Source organism: Scomber scombrus, chromosome 23, assembly GCF_963691925.1.
Source record: "Scomber scombrus chromosome 23, fScoSco1.1, whole genome shotgun sequence".
Taxonomy (NCBI): Eukaryota; Metazoa; Chordata; class Actinopteri; order Scombriformes; family Scombridae; genus Scomber; species Scomber scombrus.
This window is the reverse complement of record NC_084992.1, coordinates 6,802,798-6,823,775: the sequence shown is the minus strand read 5'-3', so window position 1 is coordinate 6,823,775 and position 20,978 is coordinate 6,802,798. Positions and strand designations below refer to the sequence as shown.

At 38.9% G+C, this 20,978-nt stretch overlaps 2 protein-coding genes across 3 annotated transcripts in view; one reads left to right on the top strand and one right to left on the bottom strand.

Annotated features, from left to right (window-relative positions):
- The window catches only part of LOC134006022 (FERM domain-containing protein 7), an 11,321-nt gene extending 923 nt beyond the window's left edge, over positions 1-10,398 (top strand). The window contains 11 exon segments of the mRNA XM_062445078.1: positions 4,658-4,771; positions 4,774-4,915; positions 5,913-5,991; positions 6,236-6,333; positions 6,822-6,936; positions 7,045-7,192; positions 8,109-8,204; positions 8,287-8,450; positions 8,745-8,813; positions 9,018-9,093; positions 9,190-10,398. Of these exon segments, the coding sequence (XP_062301062.1) occupies positions 4,658-4,771; positions 4,774-4,915; positions 5,913-5,991; positions 6,236-6,333; positions 6,822-6,936; positions 7,045-7,192; positions 8,109-8,204; positions 8,287-8,450; positions 8,745-8,813; positions 9,018-9,093; positions 9,190-10,398 (2,310 nt within the window).
- A 1,590-nt stretch (positions 10,399-11,988) lies between these two features.
- stk26 (serine/threonine protein kinase 26) overlaps positions 11,989-20,978 on the bottom strand; it is a 35,726-nt gene continuing 26,736 nt past the window's right edge. Inside the window, exons 8-12 of one of the 2 annotated variants that reach the window (XM_062444766.1) lie at positions 16,618-16,760; positions 16,376-16,472; positions 15,539-15,601; positions 13,878-14,014; positions 11,989-13,660 (exon numbers count right to left, since the gene is read on the bottom strand). In XM_062444766.1, coding sequence (XP_062300750.1) covers positions 13,645-13,660; positions 13,878-14,014; positions 15,539-15,601; positions 16,376-16,472; positions 16,618-16,760 — 456 coding nt within the window. In that variant the 3' untranslated portion in view covers positions 11,989-13,644. The remainder of the gene's footprint in view (positions 13,661-13,877; positions 14,015-15,538; positions 15,602-16,375; positions 16,473-16,617; positions 16,761-20,978) is intronic. The other variant, XM_062444767.1, reaches the window with a different exon arrangement.

The following is a 20,978-nucleotide window of genomic DNA, read 5'->3' as shown; positions in this document are numbered from 1 at the left end:
AATGACTGGTTAACTTGTGTTTTATTAATCTGGGTTGCACCATTAAAAAACTTAAACACTTAAGTAATGTTAAAATCTGTGGGAAACATCTGTATTTAATCAAAAGCGATCAATTATGTAAACTGGAGTCACTGTAGTATCAGAGGCTGTAGCATAGCTGCCAAAAATAACAGATTTAGGAGTGAAAGGGAAATATCAGATTATACTAACCTAGCAGACGCAATTAAGCCATTTAAAATCCTCTCAGTTTACATGATAATTAAATAACATGTTCATCATATCCCACATCTCTTTATAAGTCTTCACTTTCAACAGGTCCGTAACCTCAAGCTAACAGCCAGCTGAAAGTTATACCTGTCAGTTACTGAGTGTAAAAAAATGAGTACAGCTACTCTCAATATGTTTCAACAATTGGTGCAATACTTGTTTAATGTAGTTATAAACTTAATTATTACATTATTATTGTGCTAGGTTTAACTCTAGCTGGTGATACAGTAATGTGTATTTGTAGTTTTTGTGAATTGTAATTTAAAATCTTACCAGTTTACATTATTATTAAACAGCATTTTAATGATGTGACAGGTCAAATGTTTTGGCCATAATTACTTTCTTTACTCTTCACTTTTATTCGCATATATTTTAATGGATCATATTTTAGTCGCTAGCTAATGTTAGTTTAATCTGTTGCATCAACCTAACATAGCAAAAAGTCATACCTGGTAGTTAATGAGTGAAAATATGTAGTACAACTAATTACTGTAAGAACAGTGCATTTTAATTCAGCAAAGTGTAAATCTACAATTAGTACAAATGTTATAACTTTAAACTGTCACGTTTTTTTGCTTGTTAAATCAATTTAAGGAAAAGCAACCCCAAACAACTCATAACAAACTTCTGCAACAATCTAATATTTATCCAGGTTTAATTATCTGACAGAAAAAGCTTGTTAGAAGTTGGAAGTCATGACGTTGTCCTGACTAAACATTGTAAAAGTGGATAGTATAACTCAGTATAACTCAGTATAACTCAGATCAGTTATATTTTATACCTTTGTAATAAGTGAAGACTAGTGAAAGATTCACTGTGGGTGGAAGTTAAGATGAAATTTTAATAAAATATCTTAATTTAGTTTAAATATAACAGACACATATTATATTACTTTATTGAAACAGTGATATTTGCCAGCTGTGTGATGAGTTAACAGCTGGATGGGGAACGTAAACTCTGCATGTGCTCTACTATCAGCTCCAGAAAAGCAGAGTGACGAGCTGCATTTTCAACATGGTGACGTCGCCTGCGAGGCAATCTAAAAAGAGACTCTCAATGTCTCTGTGTGTGTGTGTGTGTGTGTGTGTGTGTGTGTGTGTGTGTGTGTGTGTGTGTGTGTGTGTGTGTGTGTGTGTGTGTGTGTGTGTGTGTGATGGTTGCAGTATTGTGTTTGCAAAGTAGCTCCATTTTCCATGCCCATGCTTTCTCCGTCCGTTTTCCCAGCGGCCTCCGGGACATTAGCAGCATCTTTAGAAGAGGAGGAGGAGGAAGGAGGGAGGGAGGGAGGGAGGGAGTGAGATGAAGGAAAGAAAAATAGAAACAATACAAGAAAAGAGAGGACAGAAGTAGGCAAAAAATAAATCCTTCCCATTCTGTGATAAATATAGTGTGTTTGGTAAACAGCGGAGGTAGTGTAGAAGTGTGTGTTATAGAGAAAACACACACACACATAATTAGGTTTCAAGTTGCCACAGTGTGTGTGTGTGTGTGTGTGTGTGTGTGTGCGTGTGTGTGTTCGCTCCTCTGACCCCGATTTTTCTAACCTTCAGGGTGAAACCCCAATTAATGATCAGACATGACATGGAGAAAGAGAAGAGATGGATGGATATACATAAAGTGGGGGTGATGGATAGACACTCAGAGTAAATAATGGAGGGAAGAGAAAGACCCAAGTAACATATTCAAGTGTATTTTTAGTAAATTTGATGTAAATAGCCCAAAAGTCACAGCACCTTTCAACAACTTGGGAATTCAAATTGCTTTCTATTAGAAATAAAAGGCTTTAAAACAATATATTAAAGGAACACATTAAAAAACACACATTTTTATAGGATTTAAAACAATACAACAAAACTTGGTCCCAATAGTATTTCTAATAACATCCTCGATCTAAGTTAAATTAAACTAAAACCACTTAAAGCCATTATATGTAGAATTTGACTTTTCTGAGTTTGGCTCCACCTAGTGGTATTATTAAAAATGACACTGTGGGAAATAGAGATGTATTAAAAGTTGCAACTTTCCTAACATTAGGTAACATTAGCCATCATATGCCAATACTAACACCAGACCAGGTGACCAATTTTATTTTCCTAGGATGGCGAGGTCATGCCTTGTCCTACTCTGCCTCTGATTGGTTAGGACTCACTGCTTTCATTGGTTGTATTGATTAGATTTAGACATGTAGAGTGAGACTAAGTAGGGTTAGAGTAAGAAGAGCAGGGGAAGCCAATCAGAAGCAGAGCAGATCATGTCTTCGCCATCCTAGGAAACAAAATATTGCAACGAGGTGAGGCAGAAGCAGCAAAATCTTGGGCTATATTTGACTGAATTGTGCAGAGTAAGATGATCATGGTAAACCAATTGGAAGCAGAGTAATGTGGGTCATGTCTTTGCCATCCTAGGAGAAAAATATCAGTAAGCAAGCAGAAAAATCTTGGGCTGTATTTAACTGAATTGTGCATTGCCTTTATTGCTGATTAACTAAACTTTTATTTTATTTATAAACTAAAACTAGTCTTGCAGAAATGACATAGTCTTGTTTTAACTGCCACATGGTCCACTTTGTTCACCAGCTAGTCTTAGAGTTTTTGTTCTAAAAATAGTCGAAAACAAGATTAATGAAAGCAACATTTGAGGGCCAGAAAAAAACAGAAACAATGAGCTAAAAGTATTATTATAGCCTTTGGTACGATAAAGTCTTTAGAAACACAGAGTATGTTACAGTTTGACTTCTTAAAACCAGTTTTCACTCCGCTGCTGCTGTAGCTTAGCATTATAGACGTAGTTAAAGGTACTTAACAACTCTGTCTCTGTCCTGTTTGAGACTACAGTTTGTATCTCGCCGTTGTTTCCCATCACATATCCCACTGATAAAAATTTCCAGTCAGCAGATCGGACCTTAAAGTTGAATTTCTGCTCCATTTAAACTAACTGCTCTGTTGTTCCAGTAATCATCGGTTAGGCCTGTGTTCTCCTTATAATCGGTTCCAGCTGCTCTATCCCTCCTCTTCCTCCCTCGCTCTCTCTCTCTCTGTTGACAAGTTAATGAGGGACGTCCAGTGACCCCCGTCGGAGCGCTTAAACACCAGCTAGCAGACAGCAAACTCTAAAAAAAAAACCTGGTGTCGCTGCAGTGAGGGAACAATGCTCAAAGATTGTCTCCGTAATTAAAGGGACGAGAGAGAAGAGAAAGATCGATGGATAAAATAAAGATGGGAGGATGGACAGAATGAGAGACAAGTAGAAGAGCGGTCTAAGGAGGAATTCAGTAATTATATATTTTAAAAGAGAAAGCTCTGGGCTAATATGACATTGAACATGGTTTGATAGAGGAAATTTAATTTTGACCGTGTGTAACGGTGTGATTAAAAGGATGAAGAAAGAGCAGAAAAGAGAGAGAAGGAATGATATCATATGAAAGGATGGCAGGATAGAAATAGAAAAGAAATCTTAGGGGAGTAATTACTGTATGAGTCAGAGCAGAGACTCCCTTTAAAAAGCTTCACTGTAACTTCGGAGCTTTTTTGGAACCGTCATTAGTTTTAAAATCACCATTTGAGAAGTAAACTCCAGGTGTTTGTAAATATCTTCTTTTGTCTTTGATTTATTGTTTTAACATCACAGTAAAAATTATGAAAAATGAGTAACGGAGGAGACAAGAATCCGAATTAAGAAGTGGTTAACACGTGGTTTGGTGAAAAATAGGGTCATTGTTAGGTTAACTCTTAAAAGTTGGAGGTGTTTTCCAAATGCCAGTCAAGGAAGGAGGAAGGTCTCAAGGTCTCAAAGACCTTTTTTATTTCTTTTAGAACATTGAAAAATGTCTGTAATTCAACTAATGCCAATGTGTTTTTGGTTATAACACAAATAAACCAATATTGACACATTCATCAACCAATAAATAGCTTCAAATATCAGAAACGTAACATTTACAGAAACAACAAATTTAAGTTTTAAGTGTTTAAGAAACAGTGTTTTCATTGTTTTATCCACCAGAGAGCAATGACAAGTTTAATTTTCAACTGTTAAATTTTCTCGAAACTTATTTAAGAGACTTATTCACAACAAAATCTAAAAAAGATGATTCTTAAATCGTGGGCCAACATGCGTATATCTAAGCGTCAATTTGACTTTAACACATTAACACCAAAGACACCATTAACTCTTGAGACGAAATGGACATCGATGCAGCACTGAATATAACATTATACAGACTCTCATTATGCAAAGTTCTTGTGATCTTAGTAAAAGAGAAATTGAGCTGCACCACATAGTCTGAGATCCCAAGTCCCTGGACACCAGTTTCAAGAGTCTCGATTAAAAAATCCAATAATCCCTCTCTCTCTCTCTCTCACTCACCCCCACTTTAATTCTCTCTCTCGCTCAGCAAAAGGTTTTAGGTTGCGACTTCTTCAACAAAGTGTGTGGACATCTGAAGCTGCTGGAGAAAGAGTACTTTGGACTGGAGTTCAGACACCACAGCGGCAACTATGTAAGAAACACAAAATCACTCAAAGAATAGTTTTATTTATTTCAGACATGCACACATTTTTTTTTAACATGAACTTGTTGGGGTTTTTTGGGTTGTTTTTTTTTTTGCAGGTGTGGCTGGAGTTACTGAAGCCTCTGGCAAAACAGATTAAATGTAAGTCATACTGGATGTCTTACCAACAGCAATTAAATAATCATAACGATGTACAGATAATACTTCAGTAAACAGCACACACAGAATAAAGTCTTTTAAAAGTCTAAATTTACACGTTGCTTGGGCTGACTTAATTGCTTGATTACCAACAGGTGTGTGTTTAAATTCCTAATTAGCACTAACTCACAGCTGGTTCACAGTCAGATCTGAACAGTTAATCTACCCTTTAAAGCCAAGTTTGTACGGAAGATATAAAATGCCCAAATAAAAAACAAGAAAGAAATAGAGAACACATTGTTATTTATATTTCCTTTTTGTTTAGGCATTTATTGTGTCATATGAAAAACATTTTTTTTTTTTTTTTTTTTAAATCAAATGACGATTATTTAGCATGTCTTCAAGGTAGATTGCTGGAATTAGCTGAAAGGCCGAATGTGAGACTACAGGATAGATTTACTTTGCACATATGTTAGTATTAGTAGATATTCTTCCTCCATTAAACCAGCTGCCTACTGTCCACTAATGATAGCTAGCTAACACTAATTAGCTCAGGCATCAACACTTACCAAGAATTGTGCTAAGACAATTTTTGTAAAGCTTCCTGCAACATAATCCATCAATTAAAAATGCACACATTTTTCATTTAAAGTATCCAAAATGGAAGAAGTTTATCCTAGTCGTCTTCTTACAGTTGTAGAGACAATTGGAAGTTTTACTTTACCATTTTGTGCTTGCCAATGAGAAATATTGTTCCCTAGACCTAAATTATACCAGTTAGAAAACAGATACATTTTTCAATACAATATGCCGTAATTGACTTGGATGCACAGATTTCTATCTACATGCTCTTTCTCATCAATCTGCACAGGACTGCTTTATAGTTGGTGCTTTTCCTTTACATCATATCATTTATCTCTTGACTTATTTCACCCTCTGCCCCCCGTCCTCTTTCCTTTTTTCTGTGTATCTCTCTCATTTCTTTTTCTACCTCTGTCAGACACCAACGATCTGTTCTTCCGGTTTATAGTCAAGTTCTTCCCACCGGACCCGGGACAACTGAAGAGGGGCCTCACCAGGTACCAGTCTGCTTGTTTGTATGAAAACTGCGTTCAAACTGATTCACAAAACTTAAAACACTGTTGACCAGACTGTTATTTTCCTTTTATTGGTCGTCTGCAGTAATAGTAGTGGTAGCAACTCAGTGTAACAAGACACATCTGTAACCATAGATCATCGTACTGTGTGTGTGTGTGTGTGTGTGTGTGTGTGTGTGTGTGTGTGTGTGTGTGTGTGTGTGTGTATGTGTGTGTGTGTGTGTAGGTATCTTTTTGCCTTACAGATAAAGCAGGACTTGTCTAATGGGAGTCTGACCTGTAATGACAACAGCGCCGCCCTGCTGGTGTCTCACATACTGCAGTGTAAGCATAAAAATGCACTCAATCACTAAATTCATGTATACAAAGTCATAATTATGATTGATTAAGGTGCATAGTAGAGCTGCAATGATTAATTGAGTAATTGATTAGAAGACAGAAAAGTAATTGGAAACTATTAAGATAAGTGAATAATTGTTTAATATTAATTGTATCTTTTAAGTAAATTTGTCCAAACTTAATATCATTTTGGATTGGTTTTCATTGATTTGGAAATTATAACGGGCATTTTCACTCAGGCTTTTTACAGACAAATGATTAATCAATCAGAGCCCTACTGTATGACATTTAAGAAATTCATGTTCAATTCCTATATTTCCCCAAGTTATTTTTCTTCTTAACAAGAAATACAAATTTAATTCTCTATCTTAAGTCTTTTTTACAATATCTAAGGCAAACATTACTTAATAAAGCATTGGATTGTACAGTCAGTTTATTTAAACATGTTTTACGTTTCTTTGTGTGTGTTACAGCAGAACTAGGGGACTATGACGAGGAGCTGGATTGCCACCATCTGGAGATGAAGCAGTACGTCCCCAACCAGGAATATATTGACCACAAGATCATCAAATTCCACAAGAAACACAGGTACACACAGAAACTAATAAAATGTTTGTAGGATGGGTGTAAAGTCAGATTAGGGATATATTTGGTTGATATAAACCAGCAGATCTCATTCTCTCTCTGTCTCCCTAGAGGTGTGTCTCCGGGAGACTCGGATATCCACCTGCTGGAGGTTGCGAGGAAGCTGGACATGTACGGCATCAGGCCTCACCCAGCCCACGACGGGGAAGGGATGAGGATCAATCTGTCTGTCACACACTCTGGAGTACTGGTCTTTCAGGTATAGGAACAAACACATAAATAGGACATTAAAATTTCCATATATACATGAGGATTAACCTTCCATGGGGGCTAGAAAAGAAAAAGCTCTTGCTGGCATACAGTCTTAGCAGCTGTTCTTAATTACACCAAATCCATCGTTGTAGTCCTTCAATCGTTTTGGTACAGAGTAAAACAAATCAAATGTTGTATGGATTGCCTGGAAATGTTACAGATATTTATTCCCCAGATGATGAATGCTTTAATTAAGACCTATGACCAAATTCCCAGAGTCCCTTAGTTGTTCCAATCAATGTTTTACAGTGTTTTATGTGTAATGTCAAAAGGGTCACTTGTAGAGATAAAAAGAGAATTATTATCTACATTTAAAATTCCCCATCAGCTCTACAAAGATTTTTTTTTAGCATCCTTCAGCTCATTATTTTGATTTTACAGCCCACAACTTTGCAGTATTAACTCACTCAGTGAAAAATGCTCTGATAAAACCCACTGTACCCTCCGAGAGACAACACTGGTGACCAGAAGGTGGAGAATGTAGTTGCTAAAGCGCAAAAAAACATGTGGGATAAGTTTATATAATAACATGATAATTGCTATAACATTCCCAAATATCAATTTTCTGGGGCAATAATACGTCAATGTTGGGTTTTCAGTCTGTTCCGCGACCCCCACGGAGCCAGAAAATCCATTAAATCAGGTTTAAGATTAAGGGACACATGAAACTGAATAATGAATTTGTGCCTTTACTTCCTTAATGTGATATTATTCTACTGAAACAGGATGTTTGGTTAGAGGTTAGATTAAACATATCCTGTTTTTCTAGAGAGCGACTGTTTTATGGGATAATATGTTCAATTGTAGCTTCTTATCAGCACTGACGGACATATTTAATCATGTTTTTCCTCTGCGTGGTCCAGGGAAACACCAAGATCAACACATTCAGCTGGGCTAAGATCCGCAAGTTGAGCTTCAAACGGAAACATTTCCTCATCAAGCTACATGACAAAGTTGGGGTGAGCTTGGCCCAATCCACTATGATTGTTGAAAACTCCTTGGAGTATTTATTAATCCACTTGTTGTGTGATGTCCATCCAGCCATCGTGTAAGGACACGCTGGAGTTCTGCATGGCCAGTCGAGATGTGTGTAAGTCGTTCTGGAAAACGTGTGTAGAGTACCACGCCTTCTTCAGACTCACTGAGGAACCGAAGACGATGCACAAAACACTGCTGTCCTGCAAAGGATCCAGCTTCAGATACAGGTAATCAGATACTGTGATCTTAAGGTGTGTTCTCACAAAAAACTTCAGTTGTTTTCTACTATTTCCTGCTATTTTTGGCCTATTTCTTTATTTCTGTACCTTTTTGAAAATATGCATACGATAGATTTTCTATTATCTATTTTTCACTATTTTCTGACATTTTATGGACTAGTCTTGAGTAAAGACTAAGTTAATAATGAGGTTTGATTATTCTTGAGATGGAGAGAAGGTATCCTTTGTAGTATTCCTTTTAGTAACCTGTTTCTGCCAAATTCTTAATTTAATATGTGATAGTGGGCGGACACAGAAGCAGCTACTGGAGTGCATGGGATCCCGGGAGAAGAAGCCTTCGCACTTTGAGAGGTGAGAACAAATTCTTCAACACGAGACAAACGTATCAAACCACTCGATCAAGGTACACAACCTGATTATGATGCTAAATACCACCTTAAAAAAGAGTTAACCAGAATCCCCTAATTGTTGTTCGTGCTGTTGAATTTACAGTTTAACTTTTTGTTATTGAAGGAGTGTCATTGTCTCTTTTTTCTTGCCTTTCTCTTCAACCAGGACTTACTGTCAGTCAGACTACGATCCCAGACAGTGTCGTTCTTCCCCCGATCTTCTCACCGACGTTTCCAAACAAGTAATAAAAAACACATTTTACAGAAATCAGTTAAAACACTTGTAGATACAGGAAAAAAAAATTGACGACTTGAACTTGTGTGTTTTACCTTTTCAGCTGTTTGAGCATTCCCACCCGTTCCCTCAGTCGAGTCGTGCCTTGGTGGTCCGCAGTGAAGACGAGCTAGACCCACTTCACCAGGGACTAGACGACATCGAAATTGCGGGAGGAGGGGCTAGACGAAGCCATTCATCTGTTGAGGTTACCCAAAGGTCCCGTCCATTCGTCCAGGTCACACCCCTCTCACCATCTCTCCACCAATTTACCCCCTCGCCCAAGATAAGATCTGCCTCTACGTCTGTGATGGAGGACATGAGGGGGGGACGAATTGGGGCACAGCGGCAAGCCCAACGCCTAGCTGGTGTCTACGGCAACCGTTCACGGCGCCGACCAAACCCCCAGCCGCACCCGGATGCAGCGCAGCAATTGGTTCTTCTCTATCCAAACAGCCCCGCCTACCAGTACCACCCAATCCTCCCAACATTCCCATATGCCGGTTCTTCGCCGCTCAACAGACACCCCTACTTGTCAGACTACGTCGCTGTTTCTTCACTGGAGCGTTTCCCGCAGCCAAGAAGACGAGATTACGTGACGATGGATGGCATATCGAGGCCATCTTTCTACCCGCTAAGCCAAGATTCTCCATCTGTGTCGCCAATCAGGAGGAACCTTCGCCCCACAGGCTCAGGTGGACTGGGATTGGCAAGGGTTTATCAGTCGGGAGGCAATGGAGCGAGGTTCTTGGGCGTTGGACATACCGAGGCGGGGCATTACAGCGACGACTCCAGCTTTCTTCCGGGGCTGCCTCGCCGTGTGGCCAGCCAACCAGATGTTAAGTTTCACCTCTCAAGGAGTTCGAATCCCGCCTTCAACCCCGCCTCTGAGTTTCGTCCCCTTGGTTACTACCCGCACCTAACACGCCCCTCCAGACCCACCTACCTCCCGCTAAACTCCTCTCCTGTGCCCGAGCGCCCCACTTCTCTATGCATGTTCGGGGGCAGCACGGGTAACTACAGCGACTCGGACCCCGAGGTTTTCTACCCGTATTACTGCCCGCCACCCCCGCTAGGGAAAATGGGTCGGCCCACCGGACTAGCCAGGATGAGGTTTTCCTCAGGGAGCCTCCAGCTGGATGAGTAGGAAGAGGGGGAGGAGGAGGATGAGGGAGGAATGAGGGGCAAAACAACAAAGGATGAAGAGGTAAAGAAAGAGGAAGAAAAAAAGGAGACGAAAGGTGCTTCGAAGATTACTGAAGTCACGCTGTAGAGGAGGACAAAAACATTTTACACATGGAGACAGGTTCATACTAAGATCACATTAAAAACTGACAGGATGGTTTAAAACATACACAGACTGTAGATAACACAAGAGAAGTGTGAAATATGTGATGGTTTTGTGTGTATGAGAAGCGTATTTCAAGGTGAACCGGCAGATTAACTCAATAGATTTTTGCGTTGTTTTAGCAAAAAAAAAACAGCTTCATAAAACTACATACAGACTGCTGATTAGTAGCCACATTATGAGTACAAACTTAGAATTAATACTTGTTAAAGGATATTAGAAATCATCCAAGATCAATCAAGTTGTACCAAGGGAGGAGTGAAGGGGAAGACAACAAATTACCAAAATCTACCAACAGAGGTTGCTGTTGCTGCACCAAGAGGACATTGAACTATTAGTGATAGAAGCATGGCAGCATGGATTTAAAGCTATCTGTTGGTGGGAATCAATCAATAACTGACATGTGACCTGACTTATAGGTGAGTTAACGTCCCAAGTAAAAAGCGTAAGATTGCTAAATGACCTCCTAAAAGCTGAGATGAAGGAAAACTAAGGTTTGTTTCAACGTGTGTTTATTGCCGTAACTCTAGCCATCAGTTTGACAGCATTGTGTTCACCAAAATGATTGCTCAACGTTACTAAAAATAGGTCAGATGGAGCAACATACAGGAACATTCAGACAATCAGACAGGCCACAAACAAACGGTCGGGTTAGACAGACTTAGTCGGAAAGGAAGTGAAAAAGAGTCAAATTATTACCCAAACACAGAGGTTACAGACCGTTGCTTTAAGTTCAACACTCATTGTTTTCCTTTAGCTATGAGTGATAATAAATGATGTGACGGCTGTAGTTACTCTCAGGCTTTACTTCTAAATTAATAATAACGATGTTAACCTGGTTGTTGATCACCTATCTGACTACTTGGGTTTCTGGTCCTGTGGGACCCATTTTCAGCAAAGTTGAGGCAGTGTTGGTGAGTACATCAGAACCAATAGAGCTACAAAGATTTTTTTTTAAACAACAACAATGATCTGTAATTTTCCTCATAAGTAAGCCTTTGGCCATGTAGTGGGAATAAGAAAACTCACTTTACTGCCACTTAAAAGAAATGTTTTGACTTTGATGCAACGTCTTGAGTCCTGTGTGTGTGTGTGTAGGTTTGGAAAACTTACTGGATAACTCTTGGGGTGATGTAGTTGGATAATGTATTGCTTCTGAAAATAAATGGTTCTTGTGAGTTCTGTAGAAAACTGTGAACTTAAAGACTTTTTTGGTTTATAAAACATTTGTCAGTAAAGGATTATACGCAGGAAGATGACTGTGGTTAAATGAACTAATACAATCCAATATTTACAAATTAAATTCATCTGGTATGTTCGGAGTCATTTCTTATATTACTTTACAATTGCATAATATTAGATAATGGGTCATTTTACCCAAGCAAATACATCATATATACAGTAATAATAAAGTAAAAGTAGCTGAAAACTAACTATATGCCAAGATTACAAACCAGTTTTTGACCTCTGATGTACACTGATACCCAGTTGTGAACAGAGTAAAGAAAGAAACTTACGAAACACAACAAATTTCTCAATCAAACTTAAATATTTATTCATAAAACTCTACGTCCCGCTACAAAAAGAAAAAAAAAACAACAAAACAAAACAAAACGAGTACATTTCTGTTAAATCTTACATCTTTCATTTTACATCCCCCCCCTAACGAGCGTTGTCGTATCCCTTATGATAATATAAAAAGACAAAAATATACAATGACCAACTTTTATAGTGTCTTTGGTACAAACTGTCAGTAATACTTTTAATTACAGCTCCCTGTATGCTCACGATTGACTCATTTCCCAAACTCAATGCGTATTAAAAAACCTATCATGAGCAAGTGGAAGACCTTTATGTGGTTGTACCTTATTTTCAGATCTTGATCAATTGCCATCACTGAATGAATTACACACATCCCAGAAAACTACTAAATCGAGTCACGCTCATCAATTACCTCCACACGTATGTCCTTGCCCAAATTTCCCCATTACTACCATTTTATTAGACCGCATAGTTTAATTATAATGACATTAGTTTTATTAAAATGGCAGCTGTTTTTAACATGCAGGGTGGGGAAACTTTAACTTAGCATTATTTAAATAAAATTTGAGGATTTCAGACACACAACAAATGGTAAATTTAGCTAGCTACTTTGGGGACAGCTACAACAACCGTTAGCTAACTGGTTAGCAAGCTACTTGTTATCAAGCCAGGCAAGAGTTTGAAAGCTCCCAAAAAGTAGTCATAAAATAGGTCTATAATCTTAAGGGAAACGTTAACAGTTGCTTAGCTAACCGTCTGTTTACTGGGAATCTGTAACAACAACAAAAAAACATAATTAGTAAAATGCTCAACATATTAACTAGTTTCTTTTCAGGATTGTTTCAGTGGTAGAACAATAAATATTTAATAACTTTGCTGACCCAATTCTGGTATCAGGGAACTGTAATTTTAAAAGCATTACTGAAGACAACACAATAAATGTAATATTGGCATATCATCTGTCTCAAGTGCTACCGAACATACAGACATCTACAAAGTCCAGGCAAGTCATGACACAAAACATACCACTGCTGTTGGACGAGAGCCCCTCTTCTTTATACCTTTCTGTGCGCGGCTTTAACAAAAAAATGACATCACCGTGAAAAAAAAAAGGTGACATCTTCTTTTAGAAAAATGACAAAGAATTAAGGCACATTATGATCATTTTAAAGGTTAAGAAAAATCAGAAAACTGCCAGTAAAAATGGCCTGCTTTATTTTAGACATATCCAAAAATGAAACTTGACAAGTGATTACATTTTTAAAAAATGAAGTTCACGACCCTAAAAAAGGAGAAATGAAAACAATTTTTGATTGTATTTTCAAACCGCCAGACCAAAAATGCGGCTGTTATTCGGATCCAACTTGGAGAAAAAAAGTTCTTCAGCCAGCAGCAGTGATCGTATATTTATATATATATATAAAATATATAGTGTATATATTACATTAGTAGTGTGTGTGTGTGCTTTTGTGTTTGTGTGTGTGGTGTGTGTGTGGCTGCGTGTGTGTTTTTGTGTGTACAGCGAGGAGACATCGCACAGCAAAATCTCCTCTGTTTCCAATCATCCAGCAGCGTCACCATACGGAGACACAGTCTCTCTTCATTTTCCTTTTTCGATCCCTCCACTCCTCAGTTGGTCGTGAATCTGAGGGAAAGCGACGAGAAGGAGAGAAGGAACATATTTGTTTAAAAAAAGATCTGATAGAGGAGGACAGATAATTTCTGAAAACATACTAAATGAGAGAAAAAGAAACCAAGACAAAGGACGATGAGGAATTATAGAAAAATAAGACTTAATTCTGAATAGGACTAAAAAAAGAAAGCAAAATATAAGAAGATAATTTATAAAGTGACAAACGTACTTTTGGTACCTGGCAATGATGTGTGTGACCATCCTGTCCGTGATGCCAGGACAGACCTCCTCGGCCAATCGGATGTTACGTTCCAGCTCCTCGATGGCCAATCGCTGCTCAGAGTGCTCCTTGTGTTGCTGCTTCAACTACAGAAGAAGACAATTTTAATATTTCTGCCATCTGCACATTTGATTTTGCAGTAAAAAAAAAAAAAAGGAATTCTGTAGAAAGATCATGAAGTTTGTCTTTGTTACTAAGGACAACAAGGTTTTCAGTCATTTATGGGCTGAGCTTATTTTGGTGTCGTTTTTAAACGGATGGGTCCTTTTTCTCCTTTTTTTTGTTGGGGTGTTTATATTATTATTTAGCTTCCCAGTTGTGTCACAAATGTATTCAAATCCAAAAATTCAAATTTGGGTTCACGTACGTTCTAGGGGTGTAAATCACAAGTTTCTTACGAACACAATACGATATTATATCGATTCAATGAACAACGATTTGATGTTTGCCAATATCACAAAGTCTGTCACTATACGATTTAGATTCGATTCAGGAAGCAGCGATCGATATGAGGCGATATCACAGCTGATTTAACACAATCACTTCCATTTATATCAAATCACAAAATGCTTCTAAAATATTTAACATTTTTATTTCTGAGCTCAACCAGACATTAAAAAAAAATAGACCTCCTGTTTACTATAAAGTGCCACATTTTGATATAGAGCTTTATAAAAATGTTCGCATTCCTATAAAAGAAATAATGGAGTGGTAGACACACACATCCGGAGTAAGAAAACTCTTGGACACAATTACAAAATCTGTATAAGCAAGAAAAAAAGTCTGCAGGCTGCAGCTGCGGATGTGCACGTCTACCACACAATGTTTTCACATCCTATAAAAGAAAACCAACAGAACATTAAGTTTCTGTTTTTATACATTAAAGCAGGAGTTTTGCTTCTGTTTTAAAACTGCGGTGTCTATCGTTCTGTGGAGGAATAAAAACGAAAAAAAGACCCAGGCAGCAGCACATATCAGGTCTTTCTGTGTGTCTGAGTTTACAGTAACGTGATGTCTGAAGCATCTGAGTTGTGGTTTTTAGTTTTTGTAGAAAAAAGCTGCTCATGACAACTTCAAAGACTTTTTTTTTCTGGTGGTTGCCATGGCACCATAGGTATTTTGTCTGGAGATGTGCGCACTGTGGCGGAGACAGACGTGCCAAGGGAATTTCAAAATAAAAGCGCATCTTAACCGATCGATGCCTGATCTATGTTTTCATTTTGCATCGATGCTTTTGGCTGGTTGCTCATTAAATCACTTCACAGACTTTTTCTGGTGGCTTGTCACCCATTTCTTGTTTTGCACTGCAAGATTATGAACTCTTGACCTCAATATTTCTAAAATCCTTTCTACAACTGTGTTTGTCGTCCTTAAAAATGAGCCACTATTCAAATGCATATCACACTTCTTTACATAGTTGTTAAGGATATTTTTTTTAGATTTATTTTTTGCTTTGAGGCATCTTTAGACAACTCATCTTGACAGGAATACAACTCCCAAACAAACAAAACATTATTGACATTTTCAACTAAAATATGCTTTCTACACATTTGCTGTGAATGCCACAGAAAACAATATGAAGTATTAGAAGTATGAGTTTTTGTATTAACCTCAGTGAAGACAGGAGAGATGACTGTGGTCAGACTGGCGGATTTAGTCAGTTGATCCTGACCCTGCAAGGAAGGAGGAGGAGGAAGATGTCAAGGAGGATGAAAAGGAGAAAAACAAGATGGATTTAATTATATATATATATATATATATATATAATATATCTACCATTCTAAAATGGTAAGTTAAATTAATCCAAAAATAGGTTTTGTAAACTGTCCATTTGGATTATTTTTAATATCACTAGTCACATCAATTATTTCTTTCATTTTCAAAATAGTTGTGGTTATTCTGAAGAGGAAAATATCCAACGAGGGGTTTCTTCTCTCTGATATGATGCAGTCGGAGTGGATTTCACTTCCCTTTGAGGTCGATGTGAAACGTGCAAGACACACTCGCTTCTTAATGAACTCTGACATGTGAAATTGAAAGGAGCTCCACCGTTTGGCCGGTTTGAGCGAGAGTGGGAGTGATTGACCTCTATATCTGGAAATATTGTGTAATTATATTCTTGTTTTAAAGACAGCGTCGGAGGATAATGACAGTTGAGACATGACATTTTGATAAAACGCTGTATAATTTACAGCTTAGTTTGTGGCCTTATTCCACTAAACGTTTTATAACCATACTCACATTACTTCCTGCCTCTCACCCTTATTATCATTACCGAATGAGATCCGACCATATTGACAGCGTTACAAGCTTTTCTTAACTCCGCAAGCTGTCTCTTAAATTTATAATATTAATTTAACTGGAGCGATGTTTACTTTCATGCCTTTTAACGACACACACACACACACACACACACACACACACACACACACACACACGGTACTGACCGTCCCCTGGAGGACCTTCCTGCCCTCTGTCTTCTTCTTGCGGACGGTGGTGAAGGACCACTCAGGAGACTTGTCGTTCTCCTTATTACTGGACTCACTTAACACAAACACACACAAAACCAAACACTTATGTCACTCATTTATCACCAGACAGTGCAAATATGGATGTATTCACACATAAAATAGTAATAATTCCTGTTTTAACTAGATGTTAGATCTCTTAAAACAAACAATGAAGGTACCTGTCGGAGTCATCGGAGCTGCTGTCGCTGTGTCCCTCCTCCTTCCACCTCCTGTACCTGTCGATCAGCTCGCTGAGGTAGGACGTCTTCTTACAGTGTTTGACGATGAACTTGTGTTTGAGCAGCTCCTTGGCTGTGGGACGCTGCAGAGAAAGAGAGCAGAGACAGATTATTTACTCTCTTTGGTCGACTAACTCCTTTTTTAATAACTTCATTGAAGTTTAGAGAAAGAAAAAGATGAATAAAACAAGGTATTTGTAAAGTTTGGACATTTTTACTTATCTTAAAAAAAGGATCTTACAGAAACAATGACAGAATAGAAAAAGTAGAAAGACAAAGGAGAAGAGAAGTTTGTCCACCAGGGGGCAGCACTGTGCAATCACAAACACACAGTAAAGGAGAGCTGGCTAAAAATGAATGACAGGAAAACCAAAACCAACCTACAAAAATATCAGAAATACACAAATTAAGAAATCTCTACCTCTAAACAAGTTTATAATGGCTGATTACCATGAAAAACCAAGGAAAGATTTAAAATAATGTCAATTTGAAGAGTCAAAACAGCTCAATAATATATCAAATCTGTGTTTTCTTGCATTAATGCATTGAAATTGTATTTGTTCCCTCAATTTAAGCAGACACACAAACACTGTAATCACTAAGAAGACTATTTGGTGATAGAAAAGTACAAAAGCGTAAATATTATTATCAGCAATATGTACTTTAAGTATTAAATGTAAAGGTAACCATGAGTGATTATATTATTAGAGGTGGTTATATTTGGTGGCTGAGCCGCCTTCAAAGGGTCACGAGTTAAACCTGAGGGGTCGTGAGATGATTATTTCTCAATTTTTTGCTATATCTTGAAATATTGGATACTTTGATGTTTTTGAGCCTCAAAACTTGAACTTAAATGAAACCATATGATAAGTTTAGAGGGGAGAAACATGACACGGAGCGCCGACTAGACTCAAACCAAAAAGGTTGAGAAGGTTTAATCAATGTAAACAATGTGGTGTAAGTCCTAATCTCAAAAAGTAACTGCTAATTAAAACTGCAAGCAGTGTCGAAGGGCCCTCGCGCATCCACGCACGTCGGACTGTGGCGCAGTCGGAGGGCGCGCAGGTAGAGGTCTTCTTACGCAGGAACGTCAGTGCTTGTCGCAGTCGCAGGGCATTGACAGCAGCCATGTAAAGGTCTTTGCTCCTGCTGCTTCAATGGAACATTGTGTGAAGGGGGGTTAATGTCTCCACTAGATGGCACACCAAGACCAGAAATGAAAGGGGATAAGGTATTCATATAATGGTTAAACTTTGAAATCTTCCAGGGGGCGCTGTGGAGTCATTTTCTCACTTAAAAATCCCAAAATTTGTCAGTAGGCAATATGTGTGACTGTTGACGTATGTGTACAATTTGGTGATTCTGTGAAGACGGGAAAGTCCTCTAAAGGCAGAGGGAAAAATGGAAAATTGACGCAGGAAATGCACAATAACTCACTTCCTGTAAGAGCGAAAATTTTGAAAAAAATAATTTGGGGGTTTACCCAGGAGTGCTATGAGTCCTGTAAATTTCACGAAAATCAGACAAAGTTTGTGGTCACATGACCTGCTGTTAGGGGGCGCTATGGAGACCCCTTGCTACACCCACCCCCAATGATGTTGAAATTGAAACGGCGTCACCAAGTGTGACATTTCACGCGCTGCATGTATAAACATCCGACAATGTATGGAGGAGTTATAAGGAGTTGTTTGTTTATACAAACAAACGACTGCCACGCCCACCTGGTATAACGTAGGTAAAATCTGTCATCAAGTTTACATAATCAAGGTCTGAGGATGATACAGTTCTAATCTGAAGTCTCTGCAGTCAAAACTGCAGGAGGAGTGCGTTAAAGTACGAGGGCTGAAAAAATGCACCTGTGGCGGAAAAAATGCACCTGTGATCCAAAATGGCCGACTTCCTGTTGGACTTAGGGTATGGGTCCAAGAGGCTTTTTTGTGCGTCTGGTCATGATATATATGAATCCTAAATTTCGTGCATGTACGTGCATGTAGAAGGCGGGGCTTCAACTTTAAATGTTCTAGGGGGCGCTGTAGAGTCATTTCGGCACTTAAAAGGTTGCGGTTATACCAAAAAATAATATTCATGAGTCTTGATGAGTGTGTCTAATTTGGTGAGTTTTAGAGCTTGTCAGTACATGCTAAGTGGGAAAAGGCATTAGGGGGCGCTACTGAGCTGTTGGGGCAAAATATTGGGCAAATGTGGTATCAGATGAAAGAGCTCATGATTTGAAACCTACGTGGCAGGTTTCATGATTCTGTGAACATCATAAAGTCCTCAAAGCGGTGTTCGAAATTGTGAAAATCGGTGCACGCCACGCCGCGTGGTCAACTTCCTGTTTGGTAAAAAAATTCCACAAAATTAATTTCCGTATGATCCGATGAGAGCTGTAACATATGTAAATTTCATGCCGATCCGAGAAGCTTTGTGGTCACATGACCCGACGTTAGGGGGCGCTAGCGAGTCCCCTTACCACGCTTGCGTCCAATCACATTGAATTAAATAAATTTACACCAGCTGCGACGTGTGTGCAGAATTTCATGAGTTTTCATTTATGTTCAAGCCGCCAAAAATGCGATTCATTACGCGGCACTTGAATAATAATAATAATAATAATAATTAAAACTGCAAGCAGTGTCGAAGGGCCCTCGCACCCCCCCGGTTTCCCCCCAACTGTAAACGCCGTACGTGCACGTCGGTGCGTGCGGCAGTCGCAGGGCTGTCAAAACTGGCATGTAGATGTCTTTGCTCCTGTGCCTTTAATTGAACATTGTGTGCAGCGGTTAATGTCTCCACTAGATGGCAGTCTAAGACCACAAATGAGTCTGGGTGACTTCTCAGCACAAAGGAATGTGGGTGAAGGGCCAAAAAAGCGTCAAGATTGAGCATTTTTGCCTGGATGGCCGACTTCCTGTTAGACTTAGGCTATGGGTCCAAGAGGCTTTTTAGTGCGTCTGGACATGATACATGTGTTCGACGAATTTCGTTTGTCTACGTCAATCTGAGTCGAGGGGCTTGATTTTTTAAATTTTCTAGGGGGCGCTATTAATCAATTTTTGCGTCGGCCATTTCCGCGCTCCTTAAAATATCAAAGTTTTCTCCGGATCAGACATGATTGCAAGTTTTGGTGAGTTTTGGGGCATGTTTAGGCTGTCAAAAAGGCGTACAAATATAATAATAATAAAAATCATCCAGATTGAACATTTTTGCCTGGATGGCCGACTTCCTGTTGGACTTAGGGTATGGGTCCAAGAGGCTTTTTTTTGCGTCTGGACAAAATACATAGGCCTTGTCGATTTCATTTCTCTATGTCAATGTGGAAGGCGGGGCTTAAACTTTGAAATTTTCCAGGGGGCGCTGTGAAGTCATCTTCTCACTTAAAAATCCCAAACTTTGTCAGTAGTCAATCTGTGTGAATGTTGACGTATGTGTTCAATTTGGTGAGTGTAGGAGTTTGTGAAAATGTACAAAATGGATAAAGGCATTAGGGGGCGCTATTGAGCTGTTGTGCTACGCCCAGAGGCAGTTATGGTCTCAAATTAAAGTGCTCCTGAGTGTGAACCTATGTTGGCAATTTGGTGATTCTGTGAAGACGGGAAAGTCCTCTAAACGCAGAGGGAAAAACGGAAAATTGACGCAGGAAATGCACAATAACTCACTTCCTGTTAGAGCGAAAAATTTGAAAAAAATAATTTGGGGGTTTACCCATGAGTGCTATGAGTCCTGTAAATTTCACGAAGATCAGACAAAGTTTGTGGTCACATGACCTGCTGTTAGGGGGCGCTATGGAGACCCCTTGCCACATCCACCCCCAATGATGTTGAAATTGAAACGGCTTCAACAGGTGTGACATTTTACGCAGTGCATGTATTAACATCCGACAATGTATGGAGGAGTTATAAGGAGTTGTTTGTTTATACAAACAAACGACTGCCACGCCCACCTGGTATAACGTAGGAAAAATCTGTCGTCAGGTTTACATCATCAAGGTCTGAGGATGATACAGTTCCAATCTGAAGTCTGTGGAGTCAAAACTGCAGGAAGAGTTTGTTAAAGTACGAGGCCTGGAAATGGGGAAAATGGCGACAAAAATGCACCTGTGATCCAACATGGCCGACTTCCTGTTGGACTTAAGGTATGGTCTCCAAGAGGCTTTTTTGTGCGTCTGGTCATGATATATATGAATCCTAAATTTCGTTCATGTACGTGCATGTAGAAGGCGGGGCTTCAACTTTTAATGTTCTAGGGGGCGCTGTAGAGTCATTTTGGCACTTAAAAGGTGGCGGTCATACCAAAAAATA